This window comes from Hypomesus transpacificus, chromosome 3 (assembly GCF_021917145.1).
Source record: "Hypomesus transpacificus isolate Combined female chromosome 3, fHypTra1, whole genome shotgun sequence".
In the NCBI taxonomy this organism is placed as follows: Eukaryota; Metazoa; Chordata; class Actinopteri; order Osmeriformes; family Osmeridae; genus Hypomesus; species Hypomesus transpacificus.
In genome coordinates, this window is record NC_061062.1 from 4,793,075 (window position 1) to 4,819,276 (window position 26,202).

The 26,202-nt window shown below is 43.2% G+C and overlaps 1 protein-coding gene across 1 annotated transcript; it reads right to left on the minus strand.

Annotated features, from left to right (window-relative positions):
• Window positions 1–393: 393 nt before the first annotated feature.
• LOC124466195 (otoferlin-like) lies at window positions 394–23,055 on the minus strand. The gene is made up of 41 exons (XM_047017933.1): window positions 23,010–23,055; window positions 22,322–22,448; window positions 22,131–22,185; window positions 21,911–22,042; window positions 21,449–21,511; window positions 21,278–21,362; window positions 21,032–21,191; window positions 20,743–20,929; window positions 20,438–20,624; window positions 19,799–20,022; window positions 19,333–19,441; window positions 19,021–19,201; window positions 18,745–18,865; window positions 18,555–18,655; window positions 18,374–18,464; window positions 18,178–18,294; window positions 16,103–16,255; window positions 15,621–15,810; window positions 15,232–15,356; window positions 14,738–14,872; window positions 13,403–13,564; window positions 13,013–13,132; window positions 12,592–12,753; window positions 12,172–12,334; window positions 11,706–11,776; window positions 11,581–11,610; window positions 11,354–11,479; window positions 11,102–11,177; window positions 10,182–10,306; window positions 9,942–10,079; window positions 9,710–9,847; window positions 9,306–9,433; window positions 8,892–9,062; window positions 8,396–8,556; window positions 8,015–8,157; window positions 7,605–7,693; window positions 7,419–7,517; window positions 6,948–7,189; window positions 6,652–6,830; window positions 5,730–5,830; window positions 394–1,522 (listed from the first exon to the last, which is right to left on the minus strand). The coding sequence occupies exons 1-41, from the start codon at window positions 23,053–23,055 to the stop codon at window positions 1,342–1,344; spliced, it is 5,394 nt and encodes a 1,797-aa protein (XP_046873889.1). The 3' UTR covers window positions 394–1,341.
• Window positions 23,056–26,202: the final 3,147 nt, after the last annotated feature.

Consider the following 26,202-nt stretch of genomic DNA (forward strand, 5'->3'; position numbering starts at 1 on the left):
AGAGAGAGAGAGAGAGAGAAAGAGAGAGAGAGAGAGAGAGAAAGAGAGAGAGAGAGAGAGAGAGAGAGAGAGAGAGAGAGAGAGGAGGGGGTAGAGAAGGGCATACAGAGAAAGAGGGAGGTTTTCTTGGTTGGCCATTGATTTCAGGCTTCGTCATTGGTTGAGAGAGAGATCCTCAGACGCCCAGCAGCTTCTTGGCCATGTATCCAGGCATGCTGTAGATGAAGAGGACCACTATGGCCAGCAACAGCAGCGCCACCACCAGCTTCATGATCAGCCACTTGTAGTTGCAGGCTATGTTGCGGATGGCCTTCAGGGGCATGAGGAACCACAGGAAGGTGGTGTCTGGACGACTGAGGGTGGAGGGTGGGGAGGGATGGGGGGGCAGACAGGGTGATAAGCACGGTTGGTTAGATGGTGTCCATGAAGAGGGGTTTCCAACGCTACACTGCACCATTTCGAAAGCCTCAAGGCTTAATAGTTTTGCATGTAACAAGACAGTAGTTTACAGCATTGCTTCTGCGACTGGTAAGGTTGGTTTGTTGACAGTTGTCCAACATGTCAGTGTTATCAACATCAGTAGAATTCGATTTACAGCCGGGTCGAATGACCACAAACCAAACTTTCCTTGTCACAGAATCTAAGCTGTCAACCATGATCTTGTAAAGCACATATTATTGATTGCCTTATTTAAGGTTTACAAATCAGTGCACATAGTGTATGGCAACTTAATAGGTACCAAAGCAGAAAGCAGTCATGACAGAGATGTTCTGTACACAGAAAACAGGACCCAGTTTGTTCTTGTTTGTTTATTCACAAGTACCAGGGCTTGCATAACGCTACTGCACACTGTTGAACAATGAACTACAAACACAGATTTACGGAAACAACCATAAGATAGCAGTTTTAACAGAATACTAACTAGTCAATCACTAAACAGTATAACGGATTTCAAGCAAAAACAACATCTAAAATCCAAATGCCAACAAATACTATTTTACTTTGTAGACCACAACATCCACATACAGTGCATTGCGTAGAATTCAGATGATTTACGTCATAACTGTGTTTTTAAGTCCAAGGAAAGTAAATCTCGACTGTTTTTCCAATGAATGATAATTGAACTTACTGTACAGATACTTCATGACAGTGAACAGTCACACCCTAACAGAACATCATAACACCTGCAGTTCCTTGTATGACAGATTCAAAATATTCTTTGGTTTCTATGTAAACTGCTGCAATGTGTATGTTTTAGAGTCAAGGAAAAAAAGGTTTCACCAAGACCAGATGGGAGAAGCATACAACTCGAAAACAGCCCAATCTAACTGAAGCTGTCCCTCAAGCCCCCAGCAGCTTCTTGACCAGGTAGCCAGGAATGCTGTAGAGGAAGAGGCCCAGCAATACAACAAATAGAAGGGCCAGCAGGATCTTGCAGATCAGCCACTTGTACTGTTTGCAGACCAAGTAGCGGATGGCCTTCAGGGGCATGAGGAACCACAGGAAGGTGGTGTCTGGACGACTGAGGGTGGAGGGATGGGGGGGGCAGACAAGTGATCAGCGCGGTTGGTTGCTCAACATTTTATAGCCAGTTCCTGGCCTGAATACGTCCACTGCAAACATTTATTATATTCTCATGTAGGCTATATGTTAGTGCATGTAAACCAGCAGATACAATTTTTTAAGAAAAATTCCATCAATAATGCATCATAACAGTTTGATGTACGATTTGAAATGGTCATTTATTATTACACTAGCATTTAATTATCACGGCAAACAATAACACTGCACTGAACTGTAAGTAAAGTACAAAAAGTTTCACAAAACCTACAATAATTTTTTGTGAACGAATATCATTCATACTAAACCTAGTCACGTGAAAGTGAATGAGGTAAACAAATCTTTTCTGTTCCTCTTCTGAGCCTATGCAGGTCACGTGAAAAATGACTGGTACCCGAAAGAAGGAACGAATCGTTCACCTCCCGACCGTGTCATCGGCTAAAAGATTAGTTCATCTGCCGACTGGGTCTTCGGGTCAATGATTAGTTCATCTGCCGACTGTGTCTTGGGTTACGAGTCTTTGGATAATTTTTCACGTGACCTACATAGTATGCTGGACATTAGGTCACGTGACAAATGATCCAAAGACTCGTACCCGAAGACCCAGTCGGGAAATGAACGAATAATTTCTGTTTCCGCAAATGAGCCTATACAACAGGAGCCTACCAATGCGCGGCAACAAGAAAATGAACAAATCACTCTTTGAGAGGACTCGTTAGGCTACTCCTGAGTAGGCCTACTTGTAAGGATTCGTTCAAAATGAACGAATTGTTCACAAACGACACATCACTACCCGCAAGGCAGTATGAGATACCTGGCAGCGCAAACAGCTAATTACTGACTGCTAATTCATATTTTTTTTAACTGCACAATGCACTTCATATGCAAAAATAACATATAAGCCTAGAATCCATGCTGCTATTCTGCACTTTGCACTTTACTATGAGCAGAGCTGCCAACTCTCAGGGTTTCGCCGTGTGACACTAACCTGGTCCTAACCAGACCCTCGTACATTTCATTTGTACAGAGGGTCTGGGATCGCTCCATTGACAAACGTTAACTTCCTTGAAGGCGGGTCCTCTGTTGAAGTTTAAAACTATTGGATCTGCCCAGAGCCACTCTGATTTGCCATAACCAATCGCAAGCGTTCTCCTTAGCCAACTCCTTCACCACTACTGTAACGGAGCTAGCTGCCGTAGCTGGAAAATCAAACTTTTCCCGAACCCCGGTGGGAGGAGGGCCACAACATCATGGCCACCAACAAAACTCAGCAAGGAATGTTCTTGCTCCGGCTTTAACCTATGGATATTCGGCAGCGTTGCCACAACCGCAGAATGGCTTCGCTCGCATCTTTCTCCGCCGCCATTACTCAACTACTCAAACTAGTGCACGACATTAACGTCATCGTTCTCAGCCACTCCCTCTGTTCGCTGATTGGACCTACAAAAAGATTGTTTCTGAAAACCGACTTCAAAGTCAAACTCCCAGACCTATACAGAAGCAAAATCCAAATTGAGCGGAAGTACGTAGGAGTGCAGAGCCAGGCTAGTGTGACACACGCATTTCAACCATTTCTCACGCTCTCACGCCACACCTTGTGTATCTCACGCTGAAAAGGCAACGCCAAACAAGTTGCCAAGCTAACAGTAACGGACGACGCGCAGGTTAACGGAGTGAAGCAACTTTGACGCGCAAACAGCTGTGTAAACTAGCCTTTGGGAGGGGGGGGGGGGGGGGGGGGGGGGGGGGGGGGGGGTTGAGTGAAGCTCGCGAAACCTCGGGGGGAGGGTGGGGTGAGTCACCAAATATCTCACGCCAAGGTTTTTTGAGAAGTTGGCAGCCTTGCTATGAGGGGCCGTTTAGGAAATAATTCACTGTCCTTACACAAACACATGAAACACATACGAAACCTTCACACGCATTCATACTACTGAAAACTCGCATCCACATATGTGAAATGCTCGCATCGACACATAAGAAACGCATTCATTATTCAAATGTTAAAAGTTCCCGCATGCATTCATACTAATGAAAACTCAAAACCACATATGTGAAAATACATTCACACACTCATATGAAACACTCAAAAGTGTTTTGAGTGTGTGAGGATGAGTAGGAAGTTTTGAGAATGTAAGTGTGCGAGAATATTTTCACTATATCCGGAAGTCATTTCAGTAGGCTTTATTCGGAAGGCAGTTTAGCAAAAGCCCCATCTTCACAACCGTTGCTCTTGAGCTGGCTAAAATATGGATTCTCTAACTTTTTTCTTTTACTCCGGCCATTGCTTGATGTTAGTAGTAATGAGGAAGACGTGATACAGTTAGTCACAGGTCGAAACAGGGATCTAAGCTCAGTTTCAGCGGACTGAGTTGCATGTGAGGGCGAACGTGGTGCATCGGAGTTGATTTTTATTGATGTTGCAATGTTGTTGATCACATCGGGGGGTGATAATATTGTGTTTAACAAGCCTACAGCTTCGGTTACCACACGACCGCAGTTGAAATCTTCCATTATCTAACTGATCTGAAACGCGCGTGGCCATCTGAACTGATTTCCGGTTCCAGACATATTGAACTGCCTTCCGAATATCAGGGGCGTGTCCAGACATTTTTGATAGGGGTGGCACAAGGGGTGGCCCGCCTTTGACTGGGTATTTAGCCAATCATATTTCAAGATATTGGGGTGGCCAATCAGATTTCAGGGGTGGCCTGTGCCACCCTTGGCCACTCCCTGAACACGCCACTGCCGAATATACTGAAATGACTTCCGGATATACTGAAATGACTTCCGGATTTACTGAAATGACTTCCGGATTTAAGATAACATTTTACCTGAATTACTGTTCAGGCGGTGCCATATTAAATACATTATTTTATTATCCCTTTTCAATATGAATTAAATATCATATTAGTAATTGAAAATTACGAAAACCGATTCTGCAACAGATAAAGTTGGTTGACAGTTGTCCAACACTTCAGTCTTATTGACATCAGCAGCGTTCCACTGTCAGCAGGAAAGTCAGACAATTGACTACAAACCAGCCTTTACTCATCACAGAATCTGAGCTTTCAGCCATGGTCTTTGAATTGTTGATATCCAGAATTGAATTCTTGATATCCAAAATTCAAATTCTTGATATCCAAAATGCAATTCTTGATATTAAGAAATCAAATTTTGGATTTCAACAATTCATTGGTTAAATGATAAAACGGCTTGTCATAGTCTAGAGTTGATTTCTCATAACTTCATGAACACTTCAAACACAGAGTTTTCTTAAATGCATTTCCTTTGATCCTTGTGTTTTTTTTTAAGGAATCGCATTTGAGACAACTCTGGCAGATTTACGACTGCTATTTCGAGTTTGGAAAGTCTTCTGAAGTTCAGAACAAATCCCAGATGAGAAAACTTTCATGAATGCCAAATGTTTTCCTAAATCCAAATCAGAAGAAATTCCTTCTTAAATTCTTCTTAACTGCGTTCGAGAATGAGGCCCAATGTCACATACACTGAGATCCAGTGCTGTGTATTAACACAATACACGCACAACAACTGAGTTAGCTAAAATACCACTACCATCCTTGATAATTTCTGAGTGTAAAAGACTCAAATAAAGAAACGATACACTGTCGTCAGGTGAAGTCTATCAAGGCATGTACAATAACTTCAACTTACCAGGTCAGGAAAGATGATCCCATGTAAAATCCCATACTTGTTGAAGTCAACTCATCATTACATGATTATTTTTTTAGGATTGTCTTTTAGCAACACAACTGTGTAGCTAATATCCTAGGACCCTGAAACTCCTTACCTTGTATTGACATTTGTCAGTGACTTTCCATAAGCATCGTCAATAGAATTCCATGACATGATGAATTTGTCTCAAAGGTAGTGAATCATTGTGGGTACCACTATACTATTTTAGTACTCAAGGGAGAATGGTGAGCTATTTCGATTAAGGTTATGGTAAGCGGGTTAGGTGCAGGGTTAGTGAGTCAATGCGTGACAGAGACGGCTTAATTTGGTTAGGTTTGAGGTTAAAGTTAGGGTTAGTGAGTTGGTGCTTGAGGTAGAATAGTCATTTTATGTTGGTTTATGTTTTAGGGTTAGGTTTAGGAATATGTTTAGGGTTAGGTTTAGTGAATTCACATCAGGAAGAATGATGGACTTACTTTGGTTTCTCCAGAGGTTCTGGTTCATTGCGTCCTTCACCCACTGGACTCTTCTCAGCTTCCTCAGATGTCAACAGGTGCAGCTCTGCTTCCACTTTACCCTGCGAAAACACCAGACACCAGGCTTCACACAACATAGCCCCGACACAGAGCACAGGCACAGCACTAACCCAGCATAGACACAGCACCAATACAGCACCAACACACAGACAACACAGACAAAGCACTGCATCTTGGTTGTACACAGCCTTCTCTATCAGCAGCACATTACCCACAGTTCATAACACTGGCGTTATCTGGTGTCCCTTCGGTATACTTATACCCTTGATCAAGTATCATGGCAGCACGGAAACTGTATGTGTGAGTGCTTATGCTGTCTACCCCTCAAAGACTGTCACAATGGTTCAAATGGTTCCTGCCAAAGCCTAACTTGCCAATAAGGTCTACCCAATTCAACTGTTCTACAGGTGTTGTATAGACAGTGGCGGTCCAGACACATTTGGTGTCCGGCAGGGTTTCAAGGTTTTCCTTGCCGAAAACCGCTACTGTGTATAGACGTTCTGTAGGTGTTCTGCAAGTGTTCTACAGGTGTTCTGCAGGTGTTCTGCAGGTGTTCTACAGGTGTTCTGCAGGTCAGGGCCGGCCCAAGGTATAAGCGAACTAAGCGGCTGCTTAGGGCCCCTGTGGCTACCAGAGGGCCCCCAAGAGCAAATGAAATTACAGTTTAATATATTATGTAAAAATATATATATATTCTTTTTTTTAATCTGCAACAATAAGCGACGCAGAGGGGCCCCCAAATCAATTTAGCTGAAGGCCCCATAAAGGCTTGGGCCGGCCCTGCTGCAGGTGTTCTATAAGTTTGTTCCAATTAAGGTCATTCGAAGATATTGCAATGCGTTTTCAATCAAACAGTACACACCGTCAGTTCAAACTCATCGTTTTCATCTCTGGCCAAAAACGGCCACCAGCCCTTGATCCTCTTCTGCTTGAAGATGGACACCATGGGCATAGCCTGCTCGTTGGTCACCATTTCAATGGTGCACTGCTTGGCCGTCTTCGCTCCTCGCGGGAAGCGGTTCAGATCCAGCTCAATCGCACCTGCAAAGACACGCAGATTCATCAGAGAAGTTCCAGGACTTTGTTGTCATGGACACTGTCTACCCCATAACCCAGTCAGGCTGAAGGTGACGGTTCAATACAAGAACATCACTGCACCCAGGAAGTCATCGGCGGAGAAGTGGTCAGCGTCCCACACTTGAAGGTTGAGACGGGCCGGAATCTTGTACTGGGTCTCATCCCAGGCAAACATGGACTCCTTCTTGGAGATGACAATCTTCTCCTCTGCAATCAGGTAGTCGAAGGGATAGACGAAGCGCCAGTTGAAGTTGCCCTCTCCTGTCAGGGAGTGGTAGTGCACGTCCGTGTCCTGCTTGTCCTCCTGCTGGCCCTTCAGCCAGCTGGGAATGGAAAGGAACACATAGGGTGAATTCTGTTGTTTTGAACCATCTGGGGAAATGAATGGCCGCTTGCTAGGAGTTGTTCATGAGCGCGAGAAGATCTAATTCGATCCAAGTTTATTTGTACAGCCCTTTTTATGCAGTCTATGTAATATCAGGAGTGAGTGATTAGGCCCTTTTCCAAGGTCTGTGACTTTGGATGAATGGGAGGACCACAATCTTCCCTTACCCTCGGACAAAAATGTCACTGGACTTCTCGCCTGTGAAGATGTCATCGTCTTCCAGAACAACCTCGTCTGTGTTCCAAACGATCACCCTCAGTTCAAATCTGCCAACGACAGAGACACAGTTCAATCAGTTTGTAGCATGAATTGTCCAAAAATATGCAACCTTGCAAAAAATATACATGACATACTTCTTTGGTTTCCTTGGTGAAATATCAATGGCAGGTCCGGGGGCAGGCAGGTCCTTGGGAAACATGTCCACCCACATCTCAATCCTTCCCTGCACACCCAGACAGAAAAACAGGACAAGAGTCATTGAAATGACACAGGAACGGTCACCCTGTCAACTAGGAGCAAACAGGCAACTGAATTGGAAACTTAGATCTGAGGCAATTGGCTTTCCAAGAAATACATTTACAGTATCACATACACTTAAAAATTCGACAAATACAATGCCCCTGTATTAAATACAGAGCAATAACAACATTCCAGTCAAAAGACCATCAGGGTAGAGTAACTAAGGAAGGGGGCTTGGCCAGAGTTGGAAACGGTACTTACTTGTACTTCACAAGTATAGTTAAGTTCAGGTGCCATAGTGTACCTGCTCTATGCCGGGCTTGTCCGGGTTGAGGAGCCGCCGGGTCTCCACGTGCTCTGGGATGAGCTTGCAGCCCACCTTCGGCATGTCCTTCCAGTGGTTCAGCACTGTCAAGGCCAGGTGCTCATCCGTCTGCTTCTTCAGGCCTGCCCCCAAACACACACACACACACACACACTCATAACTCCTCTGGACACAGTGTCTGGACAAACCCCACCCAAGCAAACATGCTGTTGGCGCGTGCTGTGTGTTTTGATTCATGTTGTGTTGTGCTATGCTGCAGATGCTTTTCTCTTCAACCTGAGCGATCTTGCCAGACATGACCCTGTTTTTGAATGTTGTGCTGTGTTGCGTGTAGTATCACGTCGTACTGTGCGCCATTACCGTTCTCATCTTCGACCTCCGTTGCCCCCATGTAGACACGGTTCCCCACCTTCACCCGTCCTCCTGGGCCGTAGTGGGGCCCATCGAGCTTGCCATCCTTGCAGAGCTTGCCTAGGATCTGGGTGGGCTTCATCGGGTCCCGCCAGACATTGTAGCCATGGCTACAGAAAGTCAGTCATTAACTGTCATCAACTATTGTAAAATGTCACATTTTGGCTGATTGGTTTGTAAAACTATGAGCAGACTGAGGGAGTACACTGGCACTTAGGAATGTTTGGCTGGACCTGGACCCGCAATGTTGGGGGCTATCTCGTTGTTATGATCAGTGACTTATGCACTTTTGTAAAGCTCTCTTTTGGAAGTCGCTTTGGATAAAAGCGTCTATTAAATGCATAAATGTAAATGTAAATGAGCAGACTGAGTCATCCTTCTTAGATAATCAACTCTTGTGTTATTCATCTGTTAGCTCATGTGACATGGGAGAGATCCTGCTTACATGGCATAGTTGGAAGCGATTCCACAGGTGGCTCTGTGCTTGCTGTAGTAGCGGTTCTCCAGATCCACCCTGGTTTCTCCTATCAGGTCGTCAGTCCCCACCAGGTCCCAGTCGTAGATCGACACCGTTAGCGTGGAATCCATTGGAAATGTTGCTTCGATGTCAAAGGATCTTATAGAGGTGAAACATTTGGTTTGGCACGTGGGAAAATGTAAGGATATGCCAGTGGCATTCACTAGTACTTATTCACCAGTATTTCTTCACCAGTACTTATTAACCAGTACTTATTCACAAGTATTTATTCACCAGAACCTATTCACCAGTATTCATTCACAAGTACTTATTCACCTGAACTTATTCGCCACTATTCATTCACCAGTACTTATTCACCAGTACTTATTCACCAGTACTTACTTGCCAAATATGGGGTTGAGTTGTTTGGAGATGTAGTTCTCTTTGTCTTTGATCTCGGACTTCCCCAGTTTGATGGCGATGTAGGGGTCAGCCTTCCCGTTGATGTCTGCTGGGTGGAGGTCAGTGGCCTGGCCAAAATGAGACGTGTTTTACATTTTATTCATTTAGAAGATTGTTTTTCAAAAGCAACTCAAAAAGCGCTTATAAAAAGTACTACAGATAATCAAAGATCAGAAGTGCATAGTTCTAAGGATATTTCAGGGGTTAAATCCAAACACACTCTACACTGTATCTTACCAGGCAGTGCAACAATAACAACATCACAGTTAAGTGGAAGAATATCGCAAAATGAGAGATGGGATCAACTCAGAATTCCTATCTGTTGTGTGACAGGAAGTACCTACCCTGACGACATACACACGGACGAGGATGTTTATTGGGTCGTTGTGAGGAAGATTCTGGAACATGCCCATGTTGGAGTCGAAGCCCATCTCCCTGGACATCTCATCTGAGACTGGGACTTTGTACATGCACATGGAGCCCTGAGAAACACAAACACAGTCGACAAAAAATCTAAACTCAAATATACAAGTGATCCTCTCCTGCAATTCAATTTCTTCCACTTCCTCATCTTACTTTGAACTTCCCGATAATCCTGTCCTCGTCTGCCATGTTCTGGTCGTCGTCATCCCCACTCTTTCCTCTGTACAGGTTGAAGGAGTGGAGCCAGTCAGCAAAGTTGTCAAAATCATTCTCCAGTTCCTTATGGTACACCTTTGGAATAAAATACAGAAAAAAAGTCGATTTCAACATTTCTGAACTACATCCAGCCACAACACCCCTGCACTAGCGACAAGTCTTTCAGAGGACAAGCACCTTCATCTCATCATGTTTCTTCTTCTTCTTCTCTGGAGTCATGCCAGACGGAGCCTTCTTCTTGTCCTTGGATTTCCCCCTGCCCTTCTTGGAGCCTTTCACAGGAGAGTCGTCAGATTTGATCTCTGAGTACAGGTTAGAGAGTGCGGAGCGACGAGGAAATATAAGACATGTGGACAGGAGAGGAAAGAGGAGGGGAGATACGGAGAGAGGAGGGAGGGGAGGAGAGGTGGTGCACAGCCCTCGAGACGTGAATCCCACATGAAAGTTGGCAAACACTTCTGGCTCCAGTACAGTATTCATGGTACTGTAACTGCCATGGTACCAAGGTAAACAGTTGGACAACATTTTGCCATGATAAGGCTCACAGGTCACAACTTAATGAATCCATAAATTTTGGTCATTTAACAATAAAAAAAAAAATATATATATTGACCAGGGTGTGGTAATGATAAAATCTTGGATTATGGTTGCTTTATGTATTTTTATGGTTAGTATTTAATTTGTATGATTAGTTTTTAGGTCTAAAGGTTCATCTTTATTCATTTATTATCTTTTTATGTAAGTTTAATACATCGATAACACAACTATAATCTTTTTGATCGTGGACAACTTTCATGACAGGCATTTTATGGAAATGTATTTCAGATGGAAAGAGGAGGAGGCCTGTTGAACAGGAATGGACTAGATGTGTGTGTGTGTGAAGTGATTGCTAATCTATGAGAGAGGTGCAGAGGAGAGAGGCACACTATGACCATTCAAACACCTACTAATCTAATGATTGACTATGACCACAAGAAGACTTCTCTAATGAGGGACTCTGACCATAGCAAAATGTCTTCAACTCTAGTGAACCACTCAGAGTACTTCTTCTACTCTACTGAGTGACTACTCTGTGCAGCAGCGCCCTCTGGTGTTACCTGCAGCTTCTGCAGCGATGTCCATGTCTTCTTTCTCCTCTGCATCTGCTTGGGCTGCCTCCTGGGCCTTTAGGATCTAGAGAATCACAACAACAGTTGTCTTATTCACCCAAACTCACTACATGGAAAAAGAAAAGGCACAGCATTTAAACTTGGAACAACAGTAATAGTAGGCTCCTGAATGTCTGACATTATTTTTATAAGAAGTCAGTTGAGTGAATTGAACAACAAGAGAGAGGACTGGTCACTTACTTCCATCAGAGTTTCAATCGAGGCAAAGTATTTGGACCACCAGTCCAGCATGCTCTCGTCAAGCTCCTCCTCCTCCGGATCCTCTCCTCCCTTGTTCCTCTTCTTCTTCTTCCCCTTCACCTCCTTCTCATCTTCCTGTGGAGAGAAGACCAGAACTTTCCTTTCAAGCCCAGTATACCTCCTGATGGGGGGAACAGAACCCTTCCCAGACCTGTCTGTGAATTCACCATGTCAACCTTCACCACAGCATCAGAACCCTGGTGGGAAAAAACAGATATAACATCAATATTTATCAACATTTTGAATGTATTTGTTGTCATTATCATGACATAAAGTACTCAGGAGATCTTACACAGTCCAGTTTGACCACAGTTTCCATCTTTTTCACGGTTGGCTCTGGCTCCATGTTAACGATTATCTCTTCTAGAGAGAGATCCAGAACATTCTTCAGACTGTATTCACAGTGTACATTCTACACACATCTACTACAGTAAACGGTATGATGGAAAACTATGACAAGTCTGTCATGTACAGTGCAAGGACATGGTGAGGAAAGACAGTTGTTACATGTTTCATAACTGCACTATAACGCCATTTTTTTCTGCATCAAACGTCTTGGTACAGACAGACACAGACAGACACAGACAGTTAGACTGAGAGATAGAGAGATAGAGAGATAGACAGACAGAAAGACAGATAGATTGATTGATTGATAGGAAGTTTATTGATGCTTCAACTGAAATTGCACCATTGCAGCAGCATTAAACAGTGAAAAACAATTTGCTAGGGCTGTGCACATCCTGTACAGCGAGGCTGACCTGTGGTGTTCCAGTTATTGGCCTGTTTGTCGGCAGCCCGGTAGATGAACTTGCGCAGGGAGGTGACGGCGTGGGAGCCCACCAGGGTGTAGCGGCCGAAGGCCCTGCAGTCGACCACGCGGATGTTGAGGGGAGGATGCAGCAGCTCGTTCTCAGGCAGGTCCTTAGGAGAATAGGTGGAGAAACTAAGTAATGACACGACCCAAAGAACAATTATACCACACAAACACACAAACAAAATACTTTTGAGATTATTTCAGGGAGTTAATAGGCTATGTACCGTAATGTTCTGTGAATGTGTGAAGAAACGTACCTGTTGTGAATACCTAGTAACTTGTGACTAAGTTGTGAATTATGAATAATATTTTTATATTTTATTTTACTTCTAGTTGAGGAATGGAGGAAATGGAGGAAACTCACCACTTCAAACCACTTAACCAGGGTACTAAAGTTGGGATTTTTCCGGTAGTTCTGGATGAGGGAAGACTGAACCCCTTTACCGGCACATTCAATGTCCACGCGAGGCCGGTCCACCTGGGCCAAATTGACTCGCTTCAGGTCCCTCAGGCCCCAGAACAGCACCTGGGGATTCACAACAGAGACATTAACTAACTTTGTATTTTGCATTATTATATCATAGATCCTTTTTTTCCTCATTCAAACATAGCTTGACCTTTTTAAATGTGATTATAAAGCTACAGGTTGGGCATGCAGACACAGAGAAACTCCTCAAATCAATCAAATGTTTTATTCCCATATGCATGTGCTTTCTTTTTTTCTGATTCCACTTTTAGTCAGAACATTTCCTTTCCGGTGAACCAGACCCGGGGAAGCAGCTCACCTCGATTCTGTACTTGCTGAGTACGGGTCTGATGCCCAGAGGGACAGGCAGGATGGGGCCTCGGTCCATATCAGTGGGGCCGTCGATAGGGGGAAGGTCAGCTTTACCATTTGGGCCAATCTGGGACAACGATACACTGACATTAACATAGATGAATCCAGAAAGCGACACACCATCATCATCAGAAAAGATTCATCTGGGACAACAACATGCAGACACAATCAACGCATCTTGGATTGGAATAACTTGATACATTCCATTCCAAAACACCATCCAAAAATCTATTATCATTTTTCAATTTAAACCATGCAAGGGAGTCTGACTACAGTATGGTTCTGTCCACTGATAAAACATAATCCATGTTTGTAATCCAGTACAGTCCAGGCTGACCTGCAGCAGCTCAAAGGCAGCCAGCATCTCTCCAGCTGTGCAGTTCCCCCTGTATATCTGGTAGTACTCCAGCTGGGGGGGGAAGCGCGGGGGGCCATAGTGCTCATCTGCCATCTTAGTGATGGGCTTCGCAAAGGTCCTGCCCATGAACTCTGCTTTCCCCTGGAATCACATGGGGGCAAACCCCAGGAGGGTTAGCAACATAGACCCGGGATCCGCTCCACACCACAAATCAATAAAGGTTTAGAATATTTGGTCTCCTTAGTCGACAGTCACCAATACGAGGTCATTCAGCAGTTTTGTTTGTTTTTTGGTAAGAAATGATTCATGTTTAAGGAAATTAATTCCGTAAAGGGCTTCTTGGCCGGTCATTGACCGATTGGATTTACGTCTTCCCGATACGGAAGCATGGCTGGATGTGCTCACACTTCAGAGCAGAGGGAGGACGAAAGAACAATGGCGCCCAAACAAAAGGAAAAATAAGACAGAAACGACAACCACCATGACCAGTATACTGCAGCAGAAACAACAGACCTGCCAGCAGACATGTTTGAAACAACAGAGCTGCCAGCCTACATGCTTGTCTACAGTGTACGCAAGCAGTGGCGGGGTAGTTGGGAGACCTGAGCTAACTGTGTCTCTGAAGCAGTTAGTGGTTATGAGGAGGTTCAGTGGTCTCTTCATCACATGAGCAAAAAACATCCAAAGAAGGAATGCAAGAGGTATAGGGTAGCCTGGGAAGGAGTCGTCCCTCTGCTACACTGGTCCAGTGGGCCAGTCTTATATCTCTTGCATGCCTTGGGGCCTTAGAGCTACTCTGCACACAACCCAGTGCCTCTATAGAACAGTCATTCAAGCCACCAGAATCCACACTCTACTTATCCAAGGTGTCATCCATAACAATGGTGTTTGTTAATGTGCAGGAGTAAATATAGAATTGTCAGTTAAAAGAAACGTTATTTAAATATCATATAGCACCTAATCAGTATAAATCCAAAAACTAGGCAAACACGTGTGTAGAAACAGAACAGGAAACATTATATACCAACTAATTGCTCTCAAAATACATCCAATTAGGTTTCTTAAAGTATTTCAGATGTCATTCAAATACAATGGCTTGCCTGTATTTGAATGACATGTCCGTCTTACATGTCAAGGAGACGCAAGAATCTACTACACTATACACAGGACCTGATCACAGTGGAAACAATGCACAGGTATGGACATCCCAGCTAATGGAAGTCACATCATCAACGTACTGCATCTACTAACATTCTTCTGACTGAACCAGTGAACAGTAAAGAGAGGTGGTGTTGATGTCTGAGCAGGGCTTACCACAGTGTCCTGATCATAGATCTCTATGACGATGATGGGAGGGTCGTCCCTAAGCTCGCTAGCCTCTCCAAACAGCTCCACGTTGTCAAAGACCATCAGCTGGTCCCAGGTGGGGCAGAGAGTCTCGCTCAACACCTGAAGGACAAAGGAGAAAAACAACATTTAACTGACAACTAGTGCTGTTTTTATGGCACATGTTTTTGGTGCCTTACAACAGGGCCATGTTTCCTCTCCTACAGGTCACCTCTACCATTCCCCTTCGCTCCTCTTTTCTCCCTCCCCCTCCCCCCCTCCACAGCTTCCTCCTCTCCTACAGGTCACCTTCGTTCCTCTTCTCCCCCTCCCCCTACTCCCTCTCCTCAGCTTGCTCGTTCAACACCTCCTCTCTCCTCACCCCTTCCTGTCCCCTTTCATCCCTACCCCCTCTCCCTCCTCCCCCATTTGCCCTCCTTCTCCTCTCCTCTTCTCTCCTCCACCCCACCTTGACCTCTTACCTCTGTGACCTGGCTCTGTGTGGAGAAGAACACCCGGGCGAAGGGGTCAGAGAGGCCAGTGCTGTCAGCTGCAAACAGGCTGCGGCCCTGGTACATGTGCACTCTGAGCTGGAAGATCTGTTTCACTGGAGGGAAACATTGAGTGTTTGCCTGAGACCGTTCACATGTACGCGTGTGCGTTTTCGTCATGCGTAAATTGTGATCACATTTAAATAATTCAAAATTCAACTTGTAGGTTTTAAATGTACAAAAGATGACAGGAGCCATTTAGTTGACGATTAATTGATTTTCACACAGGTAGTTAAATCAAATAAAGTGTGATTTGATGACAATACATTTTTGTGATCCGTCAAGTGATACTGAGTTGTGAGACGCTTGTTGTGTCTTACTCATGTAGGTGAGGCTGATGGGAGGTGAGGGCTGCAAGCCAGGTCCTCTTGCCAACTTGTTCTCCTCAAAGCCGTTGGGTAGGCCACACAGGAAGTCCTTCCTCTGCTTGTTGAGGCCCAGCCACAGGTAGATCTCTATCTTGGCCTGCACCGTCCAACCGGCAGTCCCAAAGCCTTTCTTTCCAGGAAGCTGGGTGCCAAAAAAAGATACGACAGTGATGGAAAATAATTAGCAAAACGACACTTGAATTTCCTTCACTACATTTTTATTCAATTGAATGAGTTTAGCTGTTCCTGTAAAAAGTTAAATATATAGATAATACAGAAGAGGTACGGAAATATATTACTGACATGAGGAAAATCTAAATAAGTTTGAGAAAGATTTAATTTGAACCCTCAGGAAGATAGTTTGGATTTTCGCTGTGATGAAAAAAAATGCTGCGTAAAGTTTTTTTTTTGTAGGCTTCAATGTGTCCTCTGACCCTCAGGAAGATGGTTTTGACTTTCCCACAATCCTTCCCAGTCTCCTCATCCACCGGAGAGTAGAGGATGTCTTTGGAGGGGACGCGAGCGTAAGCGATACGCTTGTTGTTGCTCATCATCCAGATGTAGATATCAGGAACGCTGTGTTGAGGCTGTGTTAAGACACCAAAGGAGTTTCAAGTTGATCAAACATTTCCAAGTACAGTTTGTTTGACAGTATGTTTTGGTAAGTCTCCTCTCAACAGTTTCCTAGCAGTCTACTTAGCCTAAGCTTTACATGGTTCTACCACTTAATTCAAAATTAATTTCTTATAAAATATATATACAGTGTATTATATACAGTGCCCTCCAAAAGTATTGGAACAGTGAGGCGAATTCCTTTATTTTTGCTGTAGACTGAAAACATTTGGGCTTGACATCAAATAATGAACGTGAGACCAGAGATCAACGTTTCAGCTTTTATTTCCAGGTATTTACATCAGGATCTGATGCACAACTAAGAAAATATCACATTTTGTTTGAATCCACCCATTTGTCATGTGAGCAAAAGTATTGGAACAGATATACTTAAAACATATTTAAGTGAATAAGACTTAATATTTAGTTGCAAATCCTTTGCTTTCAATAACTGCAGCAAGTCTGTGACCCATTGACGTCACCAAACTTTTGCATTCTTCCTTTTTGATGCTTTCCCAGGCTTTCACTGTAGCCTCTTTCAGTTGTTGTTTGTTTTGTGGGGTTCCTCCCTTCAGTCTCCTCTTAAGCAGGTAAAATGCATGCTCTATAGGGTTTAAGTCTGGAGATTGACTTGGCCAGTCTAATACCTTCCATTTCTTGCCCCTGATGAACTCCTTTGTTGTTTTGGCAGTGTGTTTTGGGTCGTTATCTTGCTGCATGATGAAGGCTTTGCCAATCAGTTTGGTTGCATCTTTCCTTAAATTGGCAGACAAAATGTTTCTGTAGACTTCCGAGTTCATTTTGCTGCTGCCATCATGTGTTACATCCTCAATGAAGATTAATGAGCCCGTTCTAGAAGAAGCCATGCAAGCCCAAGCCATGACATTACCTCCACCGTGTTTCACAGATGAGCTTGTGTGTTTGGGATCATGAGCAGTTCCTTTCTTTCTCCAAACTTTAGCCTTTCCATCACTTTGGTAAAAGTTAATCTTTGTCTCATCAGTCCATAAAACTTTGTCCCAGAATTTTTGAGGTTCATCTCTGTACTTTTTGGCAAATTCCAGCCTGGCCTTCCTATTCTTCTTGCTAATGAGTGGTTTGCATCTTCTGGTGTAGCCCTTGTACTTTTGTTCATGAAGTCTTCTGCGAACAGTAGATAGTGATACCTTCACTCCTGCCATCTGGAGGTTGTTGCTGATCTCACTAACAGTTGTTTTAGGGTCTTTCTTTACAGCTCTCACAATGTTTCTGTCATCAACTGCTGATGTTTTCCTTGGTCTACCTGTTCGACGTCTGTTACTTAGTACACCAGTAGTTTTCTTCTTCTTCAGGACATTCCAAATGGTTGTACTGGCTATGGCCAATGTTTCTGCAATGGCTCTGATTGATTTTCCATCTTCTCTAAGACTCCCAATTGCTTGTTTTTCACCCAAAGACAGCGCTCCGGTTTTCATGTTGTTTTCACCTCTGAATACAGTCTGCATAGACAAAACCTATCTTACCCAATCTGAACCTGAGTGTAGACATTCAGTGGTATTTATTGATTGAATAATGTATGTAATAGGACACACCTGGGCAACAAAACACACCTGTCAGTCATATGTTCCAATACTTTTGCTCACGTGACAAATGGGTGGGTTTGAACAAAAAGGTGATATTTTCTAATTTGTGCATCAGATCCTGATGTAAATACCTGGAAATAAAAGCTGAAACGTTGATCTCTGGTTTCACATTCATCGTTTGATGTCAAGCCCAAATGTTTTCAGTCTACAGCAAAAATAAAGGAATTGGCCTCACTGTTCCAATACTTTTGGAGGGCACTGTATAAAGAAATAAGCATACTTATTCTGAACTCATGTATGTAGGTAGTGTTGAGTGGAGACCATGTCCTACTCACCTCATCAGCGAGGAACCTCAGTTTCTGGAGAAAGTTCTGGACCAGCTTGAGCTTCTCTTTCACAGTGTTTTTCTTCACCTGAGATCTGATTGTCTTAGCTTGCTGTCCCATATTCTCCTGCAAGCAGACACGTCAACAACATTACTTATCATACTGGACTCTTCCCTCATAAAATCACCTCTATGAGCCCTCATACCAGTTCTGTCAGGCAAAGCTTCAGTCTCTCTCTATCCAGCTTGGTTTTCCCATTTTGGGACTGGTCCTTGCTTGCCAGGGAAACAAATTGGCTGGAACAGACAAAGGTAACATTTAGCAACGTCAGTTGTTGAACCATATTGTGTTTCAGCCTAACTTGACTGTGATCTGAAAATAGAGACCTGCATCCATTGCCAAGTTCCTCCAAGACTCCCCTCAGTCTGCGTTCAGGGTAGGCCTTCTCTGTCTTGATGATCTCCTGGACGTCATTCAGACCCTCTTCCTGTTCAAGGACACAATGACAAACCCAAATTTGTAAACGAGTCTTCTAGTGTTCAGCCTTGGGAGAAGTGAAGAAAACGATTGACTCGCCAGTTTGTGTGCAATGTTGTCAATAATGTTGGCATTGTACAGCCTTCGTCTCTGGTCCTGCCACCAGCTCTTGATGTAAATACAAGGCTTTCTCTCAAAGTAGGGCAGGTGGAAGTAGTTTCTGAAGATACAAAACACAAAAAGAGAACATCAACTCCTCTGTCTATAACAGACTGGTATGTTTGAATATACGTTTTAAAAACACTAGTGTGGAGCTCCAAAGAGTTCCATCTTCACAGAGAAAAAGACAGTTCTTCTCCGTGCTTGCTGTCTGACCTGTCAGTGATGACAGGTTTCATGGGTGGGGTGGTGGCCACCGAGGCCAGGTCTCCATCCTCATCAACCTCTTCTTCACTGGAGTTATGGATGAGCTCCGATTCTTCCTCATCGTCAGCACCCTTCTTCTTCCTCCCTGACTTGGGCTTGGTCACCCCGTCAACCTCACTCCCATAGTTTCCTGGTCACCAACATAAAAAAAAACTGTTTTACAACACCACAGCTAAATGAAGGTTTCTGCAGAGCCTGCCCTGTGTAGGCGAATGACAGTTTTAAGAGGAAACAGAAATAATCAAGAAAGATTGCAGCTACCTATAGTGAGCTCAAAGTTAATAGGCTTGTCCCCGATCTTCCTGTCAACCATGGTGGCCTCCAGGAACGCCCCAAACAAGAAAAACTCCTCAATTTTTCCTGTGGCATTCTGGGTAAATGGAGATAAAAATGATAAGTAAAGATGGTAAGTTTTTTTTCAATGCATTCTGGAGAGTGTCTCAACATTGATTCTGTGAGTCGTGTACAGGCAATTGTATTCATTGTCTCTGGCAGGTCTCCCACAAAGACGTCTTAGTTGGAGTCTCCTTACACTCAGCTGACTCTGTTGTATGAGTCACATTATCTCAAACAAAAAACAACCTCTATAATTGGAAATACTGTGTAAATAATGTAAACCCGACTAAATAAAGCTAATCAATAATTCACCTAATAGTGCTCCATAGTGACGTATCACCCAGAGAGACAATGGTCCATCGTGTGCATGGCCTGCCCTCCAGGAACCCACCTCTGAGATGTTGGACACCCCCTCCACCTGGATTTCGGTGGAGCTGGTGATGTCTGGAGAGGACGTGTCCAGGATTTCCACCCCCAGGCTGATCAGCAGTCGGGCCCGGAAGGACACCCCCTCCCCCAGCCCCTCGTTCAGGTCCTGGTGCTCGTCCATCAGGGTGTAGCTACGCGTGGAGCCATACATGTTCACCCAGGCGGGCCCCAGTGTAGGCAGGAAGCCTGCAGGTTAACAAACCTTTATTACATTGCACTTGAGTAATGTTTTAGTTGTTTCACTGTCCCATTCAGGTATGTAATATAGTAGTTCAGATGATGTTATATAGATCTTTCACTAGCTGTTACCCAGGGCCTGCCCAAGGGTTTTGGGGGCCCCTAAACAAAAACAGTGTCGCAGGGCCCCAATTTTTTTTGCTTGTTTGTTTATTGGGTCGGGCCAGCCCTGCTGTCACCACTGAAATATTGTATAACTATACACTTCTGATCCTTGATTATCAGGTTTACTGACTAAATCATTTGTCATGTTACTTTAGATGAAAGCATCAACTAAAAACGTTCTTACCCACTCTCACTCCAGCAAGAAATCATCATAATAAGCGCTCCGGGTGGTACAGAGGTCAGAGGTCACAGGACTCACCTTTGTCTCCATCATTAGCAATCTTGCGCAGGTCGATGAAGTGCGTTCCTAAGGCCACATCGTTCACTTTGTCCGAGTCTCGGATCTGGACCTTCATACGTTTGCACAGGGGTGGAAACATCTCCGTGAAAACAATCTGCTCATTCCAGATAGGCTCATAGCTGCTCTTCTGTATGGACGTTTTCCCCTGGAATCACAAATGCATGATCAAAAGTTAATTTTAGATTTATGATCACACGTGCAGAAAAAAAGTGTTATTTCCTGTTATGGTTTAAGTGAACTGGAGAGTGACTGTTGACTCTTACCTTCTGCCCGGCAAAAGACACCTGGACGTAGGGATCGACGAGGTCCTTGTTCTCTCCGATGAAGGCCTTCTTCACGTTGGCCATGATGCTGGTGTTCATCTTGGGGAGCCCCTCGGCTCGGTAGATCTTCAAGTAGTAGCGAGCCCACTGACGCTCCAGGGGAACCCCCTCAGGTAGGAGCAGGTTCCTGACAGGGATATTGAAGGATTATTACAGTATTGTATCACAGACTGCACAGTTACAGAGATAAATACATGAACGCTGAAACCAATTACAAGGTTATTTTTACCCCTCAATGTCGTCCTCGTCGCTCTCGTTTGCCTTGTGTGGAGTTTTGATGTTGTCTCCTTTCCCCACCACTGCAATGTCACATTTGATGTATCCTTTACCTCCCGCCGTGATGTCATCAGGGTCCGACAAAAATGCCCATTTGTGGAAAAACTGATGTTCTGTGAAACATCACAGGAAAGAAGAAAACAAGTTAAGCAGATTTTTTTTTTAAGATCTGAAAAATAAATATGTGCCTGTCCGTTACCTGGCTGGCAATAGATTGTTCCCACGTCAATTTTGAATGTCCCCACCAAAGTGCCACTGCGTAGCAGGTTTTTGGAGTGAATTACCTGAAGGATGCAGGTCATGTTAATGTCAAAAGGGGTAACTTATGATATAGTTCTTTTATGTGTCATTAAGTTTTATCAGGACTCACAGACAACTTCAGGATCTTGTCAAACATTACGTCTGCCGGGACGTGGAAGTCAAAAACAAAATACTGGAAAATAAAATAGAATGAATTAGTGAATCTCAAAAGTACTGGCTCCTCACATACAGAATACACACGTAATGTATTCATATAGCTGGCAGTTTTATCTAAACAAAGTACAAAGCGGGTTTGCACCAGTCTTGATCTGCAGTCAAATACTCCATCACTGAGGGGAGTCAGATGGCTAAGTGGTAAGGGAATTGGACTAGTAATCTGAAGGTTGCCAGTTCGATTCCTGGCCGTGGCAAATGACGTTGTGTCCTTGGGCAACGCACTTCACCCTACTTGCCTCGGGGAAAATGTCCCCGTACTTACTGTAAGTCGCTCTTGATAGGAGCGTCTGCTAAATGTAAAATGTATACCTATCCTGTTTATATTCATGAATAACATTGCAGAGGAGGTTGTTACCTCATTATAGTATGGACAGTTTGTTGACTCCTTCATGGACGTGTACTTCTTATCCTCTCCAATCTCCACACACACCACAGGATCCATGTTGAGGCCAACTAGCTGTCTGGCTTCTATTACTGTCACACTGACCTGGGAGAAAACAACAGGATTTACCATTCAGCAATTGTGTCTTAATGTTGATGTGATGCAGTAAAGATCCGTTTTCACGCTCATTTACTTGGTAGTCCATTGGTCTCCCTGCACTTGGCTCCATCTTTATGTCTGGCTTAGACCTGAGAGATGTCAGACAGAATGTGAGTCAATTTCTACCTCCTCAGTCAAATAAATCACAAAGTTCCGTTAAATGAGAACATTTGATTATAAACGAATATGGATAGCAGCATATTAATTTGGTAATCAAGTGAGCACCTCTTATTGGACACATTTGTGGTGACAGCTGTGACGGAGGCCAATGAGATGGTGTCGGGGTCAGGGCCACCACCCAGAAACATGTCCTGTCCGTCCAGATCCTCCGTCTCCAGAATAGCAGGCTCATCTGGAGTTGGAGAACACAATTGTAACCAGTAGCATCATGCTAGCGGTACCCAAGATAGCATCCCAATACTTGTGGTTATCAATATAATGGCTTAATTCTAGCGATTGCCAATAGAACAGTTTAATGGTAGTCATTATCAAAATAATAGCTCCATGTTAGTGGTTGCCAATAGAACATTTATGGTAGTTGGTACCAATTTTATTTAATATTTATTTATTCTAGGAAGGATCCTGTTGAGATCAGTGTCTCTTTGAAGGGAGATAATGAGTTAAAAGTCTCACAGTGACACATACACACACAAACACACACATACACACACACACTTGTGGACAGGACTTGAAGCTGGCATGAGAGAACTTAAAATGTGTTTTATGTTTTATCTAGTTTTATCTCACCAACTAGTTTGATTTTAACAGGGGTTGAACTGTTGATCCTAGCTGGGGTTCTCTGTCGATAAATGTACTGTACTAAAGAAACCCTGGTAAAAACACATGTATTGAATTAAACTCCAGTGCTCCTCCATTCTACCATCTAAGCCAGTTCTCCTACCATCTCCTCCACCTCTCTTGTGGTCCTCCTTGTGGCTGCGGTTCTTACTCTTCTTCATGGTTTAAGAACAATCCTTTTCTTCCTCTGCAAAGTAACAAGATCACAGGTGTCACATGTCACCAATAAATACAACCTTTCTTTGGTGGATAGGCTTGCCTGCTCCAGTATGCATAAAACTGACTGTTTTAGGATTTACCAATCAATATTTAATTATGAATAGAGGGGAGGATTCTATGCCATGTTCTTGTAATGAAAGCATAGTATTATAGTTTCAGATTAACTGTTTATATATTTGTTAAGACAGGTCATCTCCACTCTGTCACACCCACATTTGGCCTTCCAATAGGGGGTTGAATTATTCAGATACACTGACCTTAATTCATCAGTGGATACATTTCACATGCTTTGTGGAAAACAGAATTCTTAGAAGAATTTGTATGGATGAAAAAGGTTTGAAAAAACATACAGAAAGTTTAGAAAGTTTACAAAACATACTTCATACAAATACTTCATAATGTATCCATCATTTGATTACTTGTGGGCAGTAAGACTTGATATTGATTAATTTGTGATTTATTAATTCATACCTCAACAATACCGGACCCAACTTAGACAAATCCAGCTGTTTAACATTAGGAACTAGGCCTATCACGAACGGAAAATATGTAAAGCCATTGACCTGAACAGAATTCACAATTGCAAGCAAAGACATCATATCTACTATTCCAGATTGTACAGTACGAGTCATGTGTTTTTCACAAAATTGTGGTACGTTTTCAGCTTATCATTAATGACTGGCTATTTGTCAATGCAATACTTGTAAATATAATACTACACAGGTCAAATAAGAAGGCTGGGATAATGTCTCATTGACATTGCTTCTACATTAATACAGTAATGTGTTTCTGTCTCCAAAGGTTAAATCAAGTTCTGGCTTTAGGTTGACTGAAAAACTTCAACCATTACCAAGTAATGCTGAATTGCAGTCATTGCATACAACATTGGGTTTATCACTTTCCATACATTGCTTGGATGGTTTTGGTTAGTACTGGATGGCAGTCATTCACCCATCTACCAACAAAAACAATTTAGTCAAATTTCAGTAAGAAGTCATACATACCGTGCAGGAGAACTGCAGACAATCCTTGTCTTCTGCCCAACTCTAACAGGTTCCTGGTAGGTGACACAAACTCTAAAACATTGAGTTTTCTACAAAACAGTTGTACTACGTAGCCATTTTACATTGGAGAAACAAAATGTCCACAAAAGTAAAGTTGCGCAAAAAGAGTTAGGTTTGTCCAAGACTGCAGTTGAGCAGGAGTGATGTGATATGCCAATGAATAGTGTATGAGTGTTGAACCCGAGACTGGTAACTATAACTGGAGACTGTTGAGGGACGTGACTAAGAGCTCAGTCTGCCAAGCCAGACAGACTGACAGCCCAGCTGGGTCTCTCCAAGTCACTGTTACACACAGAAGAAACTAAACATGTTGCATATTCATCAGAGATGTTCATTCTATAATGTGGGAGACAAGTTCTTCAGACAACATGTCAGTATTCAATATCATTTAAATGCACTTAGCAGCTTCCAGTTTAAAACATCCTGATGCAGCCCACCACAGTTACCACAGTATCCATTAATTTCTGGAGATGGTTTTGGACACATGATTGCACGCTCAATAAGAAGGTGGGGTTGTCATCACATACAGTACTATGATAATGGAGTTGAACAAACAAAGTTGACCTTTGTTTATTTGCAAACTTTTACACTTAAAAAAAGACAAAGACAAATTAACCTCACAGGACTGAGTCATGCAGAATGTTCTTAAGGTTAACATAAAAATCTGTAATGCCCCACACAGGTAAATTTGTTTGTAGTGTTTCATGAGACTAGAGAGTTCCACTTGGTTGTACACAATCATTTTTTATTAAATGACAATGCAGTCCCACATATACTGTGTAAATGGAGAAAAGGTTGTATACAAGAAATATGGCCACATGTTTACCTTAAGGCAACCGGTGACCTAATATTCATTGTCACTCTTCAAATGCCAATGGAGGAATGGGGTGAAAAATGCCAATGAATGAACTGTAATGAGCCTAATTCAAACAGGAAGAAGGCAGTGGTCACGCAGTCTCTTCACATCCCCTCAGAACCCACCTGTGACATGAAACAGCAAAAAGAGACAAAAGAGCTTGAATCAATAAATTGCCAAACACAAGTGCAGTGGAACCAAGATGGATGAATGCTCCTTCTTGAATCATTCATAGGATACTGCTCCATTGGAAACTCAGTGTGGACACATAGGCCTTCATCATGTCTCTACAAAAGCTGCCAAGCAATCTCAACACCACTTTAATATGTATTCATCTTGTAATGAAAAATGCCTCTTTCAAAAATTTTGAACCAACCTTACAATGTGTTTAAACACAGACAACTTTACTCTGGTTAACCTATTCTTCCTTTAAAACATCAACTTTCTATGAGACATTTTTAACTTATAGTACTGTTACTTGCTTAAAGAATATTTTTGCAGTTTGTATTAAATAGTACATCTGCTGAAAACTAAAATACAACTTATTGACTTATCAATTACACATACATAAGCCATACGTAAGCCATACATCTAAGTCTAACGTTGCCAGTATCTGATGACAAGGTGTTTAATTATTCACGCTCTTTCGTAAGTATTGCATGTGTCATCCTCGTTATTTGCGAGCCTCAACCAGGTTTAGAAGACATTTAGTCAGGTTTTGTTCAATTTACAGACTATTGAACACTACTTTACAATGATAAGTAAATAACTGTTCGAGTTCTGTTAGGGCCCAGGGGTCAAGATGGCTACAGCAGTCATCATCAGTCTAACTTTGAATCAATACACACTACTTAACATCAAGAAATGTTGCTCTCCAGTCAGTCTGCTGTATGTTTATGTCACATCCTCGGAGGAGGGTTGTGGGGGGGACTGTGATACCTATGGTGACATCCAACATGCCCGTGCCGTGGAGAGATCTTGCCCTTAATTACATGATTCAGTCCAGGCCCGCGGTATGGGGAGAAGAGCTGGGGTGTCCCTTGCATCGTCAGTGAGAAGAGCTGCCTCTCACCTCGGTACCTGTCACCACAAGCCGTGAGATGACTTACCTCATTCTGTCATGTGTGTTTAAGGACAAAACCAGGGCGCTCGGGAGTCACAACACAGTC